General features: G+C 43.1%; 1 protein-coding gene across 3 annotated transcripts in view; it reads right to left on the minus strand.

Annotated features, from left to right (window-relative positions):
* The window catches only part of MTDH (metadherin), a 119,595-nt gene that overhangs the window by 47,852 nt on the left and 57,983 nt on the right, over window positions 1–13,760 (minus strand). For 2 of the 3 annotated variants that reach the window (XM_033933159.1, XM_033933160.1), the window contains exons 5-8: window positions 12,391–12,624; window positions 6,501–6,590; window positions 2,573–2,671; window positions 1,802–1,926 (exon numbers count right to left, since the gene is read on the minus strand). In XM_033933159.1, coding sequence (XP_033789050.1) covers window positions 1,802–1,926; window positions 2,573–2,671; window positions 6,501–6,590; window positions 12,391–12,624 — 548 coding nt within the window. The remainder of the gene's footprint in view (window positions 1–1,801; window positions 1,927–2,572; window positions 2,672–6,500; window positions 6,591–12,390; window positions 12,625–13,760) is intronic. The other variant, XM_033933161.1, reaches the window with a different exon arrangement.

The following is a 13,760-nucleotide window of genomic DNA, read 5'->3' on the forward strand; positions in this document are numbered from 1 at the left end:
CCTTTCCGGTGCATTTTGGGATGCACTGGGGAGGGAGCTAGGGCTTGATTGGCCCTGGTGCCTAAGGCCCTACCCATAGGAGGGACATTAGGCACCTGGACCAACCAGAATTGACCCAGTTGCCTAAAGCCCTTCCTATGGGTGAGGTTTTAGGCACATGGGCCAACCTAAGATTTGATGACCATTTTTTCCCTCCCCATTTCAGCAAGTTACCTACGGCTACCCACAACTAGCTATGGGTAACTATCATCATGTCATTCTCTATCACCCCTAAACCATCACCCCCAGCACAGCCTCTCTCTCTCTCTTTCTGAAGCTCCCCCCCACACACACACTCTGGCCAGCCCAGAGTCAGTTATGGCTTTTGCGAGTCTCCCTGTCCCCAGTACCTTCTCCGGCACTGAAATTTAAAAACTTTGGGCAGCAAGCAACGTGTGATGTGATCCTTCTGCCACCAGTCTGCCCCGGAAGCCTTCACTCTGCAGCACTTCCTGTTCCAGCACTGGCAGGATGCTGCAGAGTGAAGGCTTTTGGGACAGGCCAACGATAGAAGGATCACATCACTAGTGCTGCCAGCTTCCCAAAGTTTTTAAATTGCAGCATCAGAGAAGGTACTGGGTATGAGGAGATTCACAAAAGCCATACCTGACTCCGGGGTGGGGGGCTACACTGGAGAGAGTAAGACCAAAACCCAAACTCCCTCCAGTCCAGGAAACCATCCAGACAGTACTCTAAAAAGAGAACATGTCCAGGTAAATCTTGATATCTGGTAACCCTACCTGTAGTACCCTGCCGCCTCCTGTTCCCACTAGGTCCTGTTGTAGTTCCCCCACCTCAAAAAAAAAACAACAAGCCAAAAACCAACAACTGTACTGACGAGCTTGCATGCCAGATACTGAAATCTGTTATAGAAACTGCTTTGCTGCACTGTGGCCTCAGGTCCAGATTAATGCATGGAAGTAATGGCAATGCTCGGGTATCTACCAAACTTTGGTGCCAGATACAGCTGCCTGTATCTAAATCTGGCTTTGAGTATCTTCATTATATCCCTGCTTAATAAAAACTATACCAAACCTCATTAACCCTTTATTTGGCATTGTTGCTCAGAAGCAACAAGTGTTTTCTATGGCTCTTATGGGAGATCTGCATCTCCAAACGCCTGTTACTTGGCACTGTTGCTCTCATTCAACATCATGTTACTTAAAGCAGCCGTTTCAACAACTGCCAATTAAAGGGTTAATGTGATTACTACAAAGTAAGTACGACAGGACTTAAATATATATATTCATACTGTCCACCCCCAGCTTAGCACACTAGGGTTAGTGTTGGTGGTAGCAATAGTTCAGACACTGTAGATGACAATAACATCCTTGTTTAATACTACCACTTTTTAAAATGTGATATTGGACTTATGCAGCACGGTACAGTGTTAGGTATTCAAGTACAATATGGCCATGCCACAATGATAGAAATTAACATTCTGAAGGTCATAAGGAATGCCTATAGTAGAGGCAAAATTCAGACTTTGATTCTCAGTAAGTACGACAGGACTTAAATATATATATTCATACTGTCCACCCCCAGCTTAGCACACTAGGGTTACTGTTGGTGGTAGCAATAGTTCAGACACTGTAGATGACATTAACAAAAGATCATGGTAAGCTTGTTCAAAGGCCCACTGCATCAACTTCTGTGATTTAAAGTACAAGTGAATCCCTGCACTTAAGGAAATAATGTACTGCTCTTTTTAAAAACTGATATTCTAGTTACCAGAGTGCCACCAAAGAAGCAGCTGACTAACCTTTTGAACATCAGATATTGGCTCTTCAGGCTGTGGGCAAGCAGTAGTTTCTTCTTCAACCCAATTCCCCCATGCCTCCATTGGTGCATTCCAGTCAGAGCCAGGATCGGCAGAATCAAGGCCATCTGGAATCATTTCCAATGCATTTGTTTACATAATAAATTCAGCTTTATAATAGGGCAATTTTATAACAGAGCTTTCAAAATACTGTCTAAATATATCAATTTCATGCCAGTTGTAACATTAGTATCAAAACCTATGGTAGAAATTTTCTTGGCTTTGAAGCACCTCTTTATGGATTCTCCATGACCTTAAAAGTTTATCCCCTCCTTTGGTTAGGCCCCAGCAACAGAATCAAGTCCTCAAATGCACTTATGTCCTCTACTAGCCATATGACCTTTATTGTATACTCTAATATTTGGACATTCTTCGAATTGGGCCAAAAACTAAACCCTATACTGCAAGGACTTCATACAGCAAAAAAGGATTACATTTCATCTTATTTTTCTACCCACTTATTTCACCATATGTACAGGTAAGAGGTAATGTACAACTTAAACCCTGTATTTTCATGTCATCTGAACACTTTTACCTTATTTTTATGTATTTTATATAGTTTGACTATGCAAGTACTTTTGTTGTATTTTTAATATGTTCCACTTAGAGGACTTTGTTAGGCAGTGTATCAAATGTGATAAGAAAAAAAAGAATCTAGATAAGTGGTATTTGAGATGTATTTTGGTATCTTGTTATGCTTCAATGAGGACATACTTGGCCCAGACCATTCATCATCAATATGGGGTTGATTACAGCTTATGTCCCAATGAATATCTGAAGTGCTAGTCTGAGAAACCGTTTCACTTACAGTGCCTAAAAGAAAAAACAGGTATAGAAAAGGAATAAAACCTTCAGTTTATCAGTTTAAAAATTATATAGTTTATTTTTGCCAACAATAGTCATTTTCTATGGGTTAACATTATGGGAACACAGTTAATAAAATGCACATGGGCCTAAATGAAAAACATTAGCTCAGCAACTACTACTACTACTTATCACTTATATAGCGCTGAAAGGCGTATGCAGCTGTACATTTTGACATTTATAAATGGTCCCTGCTTGGAAGAGCTCTCAATCTAACTTGGACCAACAGATATGACATAGGGTTAGGGATGCAGAACCCAAGGTGAGAGGAGTTAGCAACAAGTAATTCCTTCTAAGTTAAGGATGGCAAACTCCAGTTCTTGAGAAGCTACAACCAAGTTTGATTTTCAGAATTTCCAGAAGAACTATTCAGAACTATTTTTAACAGAAAATGACAGCAATACATATCAACCAGCCCATCTATTATTCCTGTTTATTCCTTTTGAGTTATATCCTAGCCATGGCATATAATATTGTATCTTATCCAAGACAGTCTCATCTTTCTCCTACATCACCTTCCTGGGTAGAGAAGCATAAAGGCCTCCTATTTCATTCATGCCCTCCCATATCCCATAACCAAAAGGCTGCACAATAATCCAAACAGCTATGCACGGCTGCTGACTAATCATCCATTCTCCTGAGTCCCAATGGCCTTTCCAGATACTACATTGCTGCCACTATCCAGCTATCCCATCAGGAATGCACAGTCTGCCAGACATACCTGCGTATGAGAGCATCGTATTTTCTCTAAGACTTTACTGCTGCACTTGCAATCTGCCCATACAGCCTGTCAGATGACCCAGTTGCATGGTTGCCTGCATTTACACTAGGCTTCTAACACTGCATACATAGTTCAAGAACCAAGTTAATGTGGATAACTTGGCTATGTTTATGTGATGCATTTATATGATTTGCTGATTGTCCAGCTTTTCTTGATGTAAACGGCCTAGAACTCACGGTATGGCGGTATACAAAAATAAAGTTTTTTTATTATTATTTATTTATTTATCATGGCACTCAAGGAGCTCAACATCCCTGTTCTATGTTTCACACTCATTTCAGACTTATGAAATGAAATATTCATATTCCTACACTTTTTATAAATAGACCCATCACAAAGATAAAAGAAAGTCCAAAACATTCAATCTGAAGCAGTAGTGTCAAACTCAGGCCCGCGGGCCTGTGAGCTGAAGAGATGCAAGTACTAAGCTCTCAACATTCAAGATTTGAGGGCAACGGGTTGGAGGCTGAGGTGTAAGAGACACTCCTTGTTCTGAATGATGGGAAGCAGGGTGCCCAGGGAAACCATCTTGGACCAGTTGATATTCATTCAGAGTTCCTGTCTCTGACTGGATGAAATCCCCCGTATTTGGAATAAAATCCCTTCCCTTGGTGTCACATGTTTGACTGCATGGGCCTGTAGAAGGGTTCCTCTGGAAGCATATCCTGTTGCCAAGAGCTGAACCTTAATGCACTAAAGTGGATAATTTCAAGGGTGTTCTCACCAATAAAGGGTGTAAACCCCCTCCCCCTCCCTGGACTATTTTGAGAACCCACTGGTCTGAGGTTACAAGTGGCCACCTTGCTTGAAACAAATTCAGTACTCCTCCTACCAGTAAGCCATCCAGGACATTCACTTTTACAGTGGCTATGCTCTACTGGAGTTAGTCACAAGTCTATCCCCTGGTTTTGACTGTAAAGCTGGCTGGGGCTTTTGGGCCTGCTGCTGCTGAGGACAGGAAAAGGCAGAAAGAGGAGTGAACCCACACTTAACAGGAGTAAGATCTCCTCTGACTACTACCTGAAAGCCACCAGTAGATAGAGGCCACAGAAGCAGCAGGCTGAGAAAGAGATTTGATGGCAATTAGAATGTTTCTTAATAAGGTCTGTGACCTCCTCCACTTCATCCCCCAAAAGAATGGAGGAGTAGCCTAGTGGTTAATGCAGTGAACCAAGAATCTGGGGAACTGGGTTCAGTTCCTATTGCAGCTCCTTGTGACCTTGGACAGGTCACTTAACCCTCCATTGTCCAAGATACAAGAACTTAGACTGTGATCCCATTCTGAATGTGTCACCTTGGAGCGCTGTACCATGACAAGTTGATATTGAGAAGCATGAGAGAAAAGTAGCCTCCGAAGAAGCAAACATTAATTGAGTGAAATGGGTTTTAAGATAAGTGCTCCCTTTGCTTTATGGTATATGCTTTCATTTTTGAATCAGCAGTGATCAAGTTAATGGCATGATCAGTAAACTTAAAAAATGTCATTTTGGTGCAAGCTAAAATTTTTTTTAAAAAAAATAAAGTACCACCACTGGACACTAGGTACATAATTTTTAGGCACATAAAAAAAACTCTGAAAATCTTAAGAGACCAATGAAAGATAAATCTGTATATGGTAGGTAGACACATACAAGTCTTCCAAGGTTGTTATCAAATGGCCTCTTTTACAAAGCTGCTCTAGCGGCTGCTGCAAGGCAACAGCCTCGAAGCCCTTTAAATCTCTATGGGCTTTGGGGCCGCTAGCGTGCCTTTGTAAAAGAGGCCGAAATTCTCTCTTCTCTTTAAGAGTGCATAAGTTTTCATTGGTAGTGTGTGCGCCAATCTTTGGTGAGTATTCTACAATTATAGGCACTCATATTCACTGTGTTAAATGTGTGGGCCTCTCACAGCTTCCTTGGGAGGAGTGAGTATCATAGTCAATTAAGTCAAACATTTTAGTTCTAGGCTCGTTTTCAATTAATTTAAAATGGGATGATTCAGCCATATTCCTCACAAGATAGCAAAATCTATACCCTGCCTTGAATCACTGGACTCAAGACCAAACTGAGTGGGCTCTCTCCTGGACTTTAAGGGGGCTTTTTCCTCTGAAGTGCTGAGAGAAGCACTGGCTTGGCCAATACTCAGTGGGGCACTGGCATCAACCAACAGCTGACCAGCAAGGCATAAGTCTCAAGGATCAATTGAAGCAGTGATGCCCTCCCCCTTGATGTTGCACTGAGCTAAGTTGTGCTCCTACTCCTACCAAATGACCTGGAACTGCTCTTCAAGGGCAGGCATCGGTAAATGCAAGGCTAGGGCCAGTGCAGTGAAAGCCTAAGAAGATGAAGGAGCTGGTTCCAGCTCTGGGGATACTGCTGCTACTGTGTCAATATTGACTCCATTGAGGCAGAGGAGGAGTCCTCCTGGTGCCAATGTTTTTTAGATACTAGAGATGCTAGGGAAAAAAGAATGGTACCGCACTATCTGAGCTGTTCCTTGTGACCCTGGGCAAGTCACTTAATCCTCCACTGCCCTAGGTACATTAGATTGTGAGCCTACCAGGATAGATAGGAAAAACGCTTGAAGTGCCTGTATGTAAACTGCTTTGAGTGCGATTGTAAAACTACAAAAAGGTGTTATACAAGTCCCAATCCCTTTCTTGCACTAAAATGTGCCAAGGGCCATGAAAGCCGCCAATGAAAAAGCAGAAGATGGCACACTAAGAAAAAGCCCTTTCAGCTCCTGGAAAAGACCGACTACTGGTCCTGCATGGTTGAGGCAGGTGGGAAGGCACATGTGTATACACAATCAGGGCTGCCTAAGTTAGAATGATGGGTATCGTCCACCCCCACGACGTCATCATTTGATGACAAGCAGAAAAGCAATTACTGCAGATGAGTGACATTGAAGAAAAAGATATAGGTAGTCTTAAAATAAAGAAAACTGTTTACAATTTTCTTCCCCCCCCCCCAATTCATGTGTGTTTCTAAAAAAAAAAAAAAGAGGAAAAAAAATTACCAGAAACTGAAGGATTTAATCCAAGAGATGCAAAAGAACCAGAAGTCTGTTCAGGGGCATTCATTCTCCCATCCACAGTAGACCAGGGAGCTAAAAAGAAACAATGATATATATATATATATTTATTTATTTTTTTAATTCTTTATTGATTTTCCAAAGTTCAATAGTGCAATACATAAAACGTAACATATAAGAATACAATAAAAGCACATTCAGCTTACACGTATTCATAACCAACCATTTTCTCCCACCCACCCACACAATGATTATTCAATAAAACACAAGAAAAACCTTACCCTAGTCCAATTAATGATATCCTCCCATATATATTTTTTAATGCAAAATCAAGGGTTAGATTATTTTTTTTAACAGTATGCTTACCTATTTACATTGTAGACCAGAAATAACATGAATTCACTTATAATGCAGTCAAATATAAGGTCCAACAGTATAGAAACAGATTTTCATAAGGCAACATTTTCTTTAAAAGTACCCAAAGTATTCCAACAGTTTGGTTGAATGTACAGGATTCAGATATGTTTGCATTCGTGACCATGGTGTTATACATACAGTTCACACTGTCAGGAAACCAAAACCAAGTGCTTTCAGAAACTAAAAACCACTAGAAGTCTTTAATGCAGACCTTGGAGTGCACTAGTTCTGAACTAAAACGTTCTTGAGATCCCTTCTACAGGTTAAGTTACATTTATTTTGCACTGCAAATGAAAGCTGTAATTGCTTACAATAGGCAGCTATGATTCTGGACATACTGTACAAGGGAGTGCTGAAAAGTTCTCAGCCCAACCAACTTCCTAAATTCTGAGCATTATTTTGCAACTGTAGCTGAAAATTATGTTATTTTGCAAAGTGTTAATTTGTAGAATCGTAATGTTATGTTTTGATATTGTTTCAGATCATTGATTGAACCATGTCAATAAAAAAAAAAAAGTGTGAACTTTCAAGTGTGAAACTCCAAGCTGTCATGAAGTTCCTACTCCTGCAGAAGAAAACTCCAAAAGAAATAATGTATGTTGCAAGACACAGAGTGACAAATGCCCATCATACTCCACAGTGAAGAAGTAGTGTGCATACTTTCAGCATGGAGATAAAGACTGAAGATGCAGCAAGGTCTTAGAGGTCTCAAATGCTGTCAACTCCTGAAATCATTGATCATGCCCTGATTTTAAACAAACAAAAAGGGGGAAGACAACTTGCCTCAATATATGTCAAACAAACAGAAAAAGGTAAGTAAGATGTCATAAAAACAACCAATAGGCACATTAACATAAAAGTCCTAGTATGTTTACTTGGTTAAACAACAAAGTTTAAGCCCCGACAAGGATCCCAATTTTGGCTGTCTGGAATGCCTTCTTCAGGGGAAAGTATCGCACTAGAGAAGCCTACACATTTTGTTTTGCAACTAGCATTTATAGAAACATGATGGCAGATAAAGGCCAAATGGCACATCTAGTATGCCCATCTGCAGTAACCATTATCTCTTTCTCTCTCCGAGAGATCTCGCGTGCCTATTCCAGGCCCTCTTGAATTCAGACAGTCTGTCTCCACCACCTCTTCCGGGGAGACTGTTCTACGCATCCACCACCTTTCCGGGAAGACTGTTCCATGCATCTACCACCCTTTCTATAAGCAGTTTGATTAGAGGTTTTTCAGTCACATTTTGTTTGTCTCAAAGCCAGTATCTATTTACTTGTTTGTCCCCTGAAGAAGGCATTCCAGACAGTCAAAAATGGGATCCTAGTCAGGACTTAAACTTTGTTGTTCAACCAAGTAAACATACTAGGACTTTTAAATTTTAATAAATGTGCCTATTGGTTGTTTTAGGACATCTTGCTTGCCTTTTTCTGTTTGCATGCCCTGATTTTGGCAGATTGGTGAATACTGGCTATAACAATTGCTGAGACACTACAGATATCTAGGAACATGTTGGGTGTATAATCCACAAGCAGCTGGATATGCAGAAGCTGTCAGTCAAGTGGGTGCACAAATGTTTGAATGCTGACAAGAAACAACATTGACTGGACACTTCCAAGTTGATTTTGCAGCATTTTCAGTGAGCTGGTGCCAACTGTTTGGAACTAGTTACTGTTGATGAAACATGGTTACACCACTATGATCCTGAGACAAAACACCAGTCCATGCAATGGCGGCACTCAAGTTCTCCAAGACCAAGAAAATTCAAGACCCAAAAGTCAGCAGGAAAAGTCATGGCCACAATGTTTTGACAAAGTTGGGGTTTCACTACATAGACTATTAACCCAACTCACCAAATCTTGCTTCATCTGACTATTTTCTGTTTCCAAACCTTAAAGAGTTTGAAAAGGCGACAAGATCATGGTGGTCATGGCAGCGGCCTTGCACAAGGAGGGCATTCTGGTTCACCCCTATCTGGATGACTGGTTGAATCTGCGCAAAGTCGTTTCAGGAGAGCACCCGGATTAAGGCTGCAATCACCTCTGAATCACTCAAAAATTGTTATAGTACTTCTATCTAACAATCTGCCGAATAGCCAAGGAACTCCAGGGGCTGAGATGGAGCCAACTGGCTCTTGGACAGGTTGACAACCCATCCCAGCGACTGAAGGAAACGAGCCATAATCCGGGTGCTCTCCTGAAACGACTTTGCGCAGATCAACCAGTCATCCAGATAGGGGCGAACCAGAATGCCCTCCTTGTGCAAGGCCGCTGCCATGACCACCATGATCTTGATGAATGTCCGAGGAGCCATGGCCAGACTAAAGGGAAGTGCACAAAACTGATAATGCCGGCCCAAGATCGCAAAACATAGGAACAGCTGATGGGATGCCCGAATCGGAACTGCAAGTAGGCCTCCGTGAGATCAAGAGAGGTCAGAAATTTCCCCGGCTGAACCACCAGAACGACCAATCGTAGGGTCTCCATGCAAAAAGACGGAACTCACAGAGCCCTGTTGACCCCGATGGAGGCACGGGCACTACCGCTTTGAGGTCTAGCAATCTGTGAAGGGTCTGGCAAAAAGCTCGCTTCTTCCATGTCACCTGAAAAGGAGAAGCGAGAAAGTGATCTAGCAACGAGCGGGAAAACTCCAGCACGTAACTGTCTCGAATCACCTCCAGGACCCACTGATCTGATGTGATCTCGGCCCACCCCTGGTAAAAGTCTCGCAGCCGAGCACCCACCAGAACCAAGAGAGGTGCCAGCAAGAAGTCACTGGGTGGGCCAGATGGCAGAGGGGTTGGCGGAGGAATCACATTCCACCCACCACCCCCAACGGGCCCTCTGCAAGGACTGCATGCACTGAAGGAAACAACCCCGGGACGACCCAGAGGCCGGGAAGGAAGCAGCCTCTCGACCAGGGCAATATCTGCGGAACTCACGCAAACGCCCTCAAGCAATGCCACTCCGCGCAGTCGGACAGGAATAGACTTCAGGCAGGAGGGGCACTTTAGAGTCCGTCACGGTCTGAATCAACTTGTCCAAATGCTCTCCAAACAAAAGACCCCCAAAAGGGAAATTGTCAATTTAGTCTTAGATGCTGCATCAGCTGGCCAAGCAAGAAGCCACAAGGTATGACACGCGGCCACCCTGAGAGACATGGATTTGGCTGATGTGTGCAACAAGTCATACAAGGCATCCGAAAGATAAGAGGCAGCCATCTCAATTTTCGTTACCTCCTGATCCACCAAGAACCAGTCATCAGACTTCACAGTCAAAGACATGCTCAGCCCATCGAAACATGGCCCGAGCCAAAAGACCACCACATATGACCATCTGGACTCCTAAGGCAGAGACATCAAAATTCTGCTTAAGATGGGCCTCCAACTTACACTTCTCTAAGGGCACTGTATGCTGCTTGGCGATAGCCAAGACCACCGCGTCCACTTCAAGGTATCACTATCCCCCTCCGGAATGGGATACAGATGAGCCATGGAGCCCGCAAAATGAAAAGGCGCCTCCGGCATCTTCCAAGGCTCCAGAACAATATTCAGAATATCTTGATGCATGGGAAAAGAGCAGGATGCAGAGCGGATCACCCTAAGAAGAGGGTCCACCACACACGGGGTCTCCTGAGTTTCCTCCTCAAAGCGCAACACCGAGAAGACCTGAAGAATGAGCTCCGGGAGCTCATCCCGCTGAAAAATGCGCACCACGGATGCATTGTCACCGGTAGATGGAACAATAAAGGCCCTGCTACCAGCATCCGTCCCCGAGAGGATCCTGGAGGTCTCCCAGAAGGTCCAGGTCCTCATCCGCAGAAAACTACTCCTGAGAAACAAAATCGTTGTCCCAAACCAACCACGATCGCTTGGAAGAGGGAGGAAGAGGCGGGGACGTGACTGGTTCTGAGGGGAGCTGAACCGGAGAGGATGTGGAAGGAAACACCCCTCCCCCACCCGAGACCCTCGGGGCAGAAGCAGGACCCCCCCACCTGCTTGAAAGTAAGCCTTACACAAGGCAAAAATAAAATCTCCCCTGGCGGCCCAATGGAACTCATTGTCAAAGCAGCGGACCCACTAGAAATCTGCTCCTGTCTTTCTAACACAGGGGGAAGGTCATCTGAGGCTGCAGACAAAATGGATGTGCTTCCCACCAACGATTCCTCTGAGACCTGTAGTGTCTGGGAAGCCTGAACTGTCCCAGCTGCTAAAGCAGGCAAGCTAGTAGCAGCGGTAAGGGAATCCGTAGCAACATCGGCGGTAAGGGAATCCTTTTTACCTTGTCGATGGCTGAGGAAATTCCTGCTTGGGCAGCAGGGGAAGCCCGTACTTCCCCGCTGTCAGCTGCCAGCATGCAAGGCTCTTGCGAAGGGGAAGCCTGGACGCCGGCATCCGATGCAGACAAGGTTTCCCCATCATGGTGGCCTACACAACGTTTGCACAGGCCAGCTGCGAGTGCCTTGCATCTGGAGCACTTTCTCCCGGAGAAAGTGCTCATTGTGCAATATGCAACCTAGCCATAATACAAAGTGCCGGTTAGTAAAAAAACAAAACAAAAAAAAACAACAACAAACAAGGAAAGGCTCCCTTCAGACCGGCACTGCCTCAGGGGTTTTTTTTTAAACAGAACAGACTCCACTGGCTCTCAAAGCTATATGCCTTGCCTGTATTGGTGGCAAGGCTTACAGCTGAGGCACTTCTACAAAATTTTAAGGAGGTGGAGGAAGGGGGGAGGGATCCAACACGAGACCCATCAGGTGTGACACCTCCAAGTTCGAAGGACCCCCAAATAGGGCCCCTCCAACTCAGTCCGGCACCAGAATGGGGACAAGGAGCCCTAAACAAATTCCAACAACTCTAACAAAGGGAGATGGGCACAGCTCACTGATCCACCTACTTGGAGACAGAGAAGACTGTTAGATAGAGGGAGAGACAGCTATTAAGTACTATAACCAAAAGTTTGGTTTCAGTCTCCACCTGCTGGTCATGGTGAGCTATTACCCATCAGAGAAGGCTGTACCAGTCTGGAGAGGTTAAGAAAGAAAAATTAAATTTCATTTATATTTCATTATCTTATTAAGCATTAACCCTTTCAGGACCAAGGGACATATTTGTCCCATAACTTTAAAATCCTATAAATTTTGATTGGGATAGTCTACAGTTCTAAATTTGATATGTACGGATTCCATATGATACTGCCTTTATGTAAACAAACTGGTTCCGACATTCATTCATTAGCGTCGTTGCCAGATTGACGAGAAGATTCACTTGCCACACTGTCCATAAGCCAGAAGTGTGATTTAAAAAAAAAAAAAAAAAATGATATTTCACAAAAAAAATAAATTTTTTGGCATCTGCAAGCCCTTTTTACCATAAAAATGTCGTCAAAACCACAAAAATTGGCCTACGATCCTTATGGTCCTGAAAGGGTTAAAGTGAACAGATGAAATCACTTACGAATGCTGGAGAACAAAGGACGCTCACTCCAGGTACTGGTCAAGGGGACACCCCAGTCCTTTCCATTTCCACCAGCGTCACCAGTATCCTGATTCCAGGCAGAATTTTCACTCTTCCTCTTTGGACCAGATGGCAGGGATGTCCACTTTTCTTCACCACCACCAAGCTGTGCAGGAAGTTTTACAGACTTCTCAGTCCAACTGCCTCCATTAACAGTAGGAATTTCACTCAAGCCTGAAGTATTTGATGAAAAAATGTAAAAAGAGTAAAATATTAAGAATAGGGGGCATGCAATGAAGCTATTAAGTAGTAAATTTTAAAAAAATTATTTACTCATTGTGTAATTAAAGTCTGGAATTCATTGCCAGAGAATGTGGTGAAAGCAGTTAGCAGGGCTAATTAAAGGTTTGGATAATTTCCTAAAAGAAAAAAGTCAACAAGTCTTTATAAAGATGTACTTGGGAAAATTCACTGCTTAATTTTAGGATAAGCAGCATAAGATCTATTTTACTCTTTTGGGATTTTGTCACGTAATTGTGACCTGGATTGGCCACTGCTGGAAATAGGATACTAGGCCTGATAAATGTTCGGTCTGTTCCAGCATCTTCTAAGTTCTTATGTAAGAACACATTGCATCCCTTTTACTAAGGTTTTGTGCTAGCTAACAAAATTATGGTGTGCTGAGTCTATAGGTATGTAATAGGCTTATCAGTACTTAGGGGCTGAATTTGTATAGAACGCTGGTCTTGGTGGCTGCCTAAGAAGTAGCTGAGAATCGTATACTGGCATCCTAAACAGAATTGCATCTGTCCTAATGGACAGACGCCTAAACCCTGATTCTCTAACCCATGTCACAGGCGCCATGTAGGAATGTCCCACAATAAACACACACATGCAATCTTAGAGTCAGGAGGAGACGCTCCAAATGAATGGTCTCTCCCTCTTTTTATTGAGAATCATATCTCCAATAATTACTTAGTTAATGCTCTACAAGGTTATAATTTCATAATGCATTTACAGTGAGGATTAAACCATTGTTTATCTATATCATGTGTGTCTCAAGGCTACTATCTCACATGACATATGAATACATAATAACAGTTACAATAAAGTGAATCCCAATGTGTACATTTCTGATATGTCTCAAATCTTACTATGGCATGTGACAGTCCAAAGGTTATAATGCATGCTTCTTAAGCTCTCTTGATTAGCCTTGCTCAGGCAAAGTCTGATTGTTGCCCATATAAGGGATGCTTAAACAAGATAAGAGAAAAAGGGTAAATGTATGGTCAGGTTAATATATGGCCAGAGTCAGGGATGCCTCAGCCTTCTGCTCAAGGTGCAACCCTTGAATGTATACGGGGCAGGAG

This window comes from Geotrypetes seraphini, chromosome 2, assembly GCF_902459505.1.
Source record: "Geotrypetes seraphini chromosome 2, aGeoSer1.1, whole genome shotgun sequence".
Taxonomy (NCBI): Eukaryota; Metazoa; Chordata; class Amphibia; order Gymnophiona; family Dermophiidae; genus Geotrypetes; species Geotrypetes seraphini.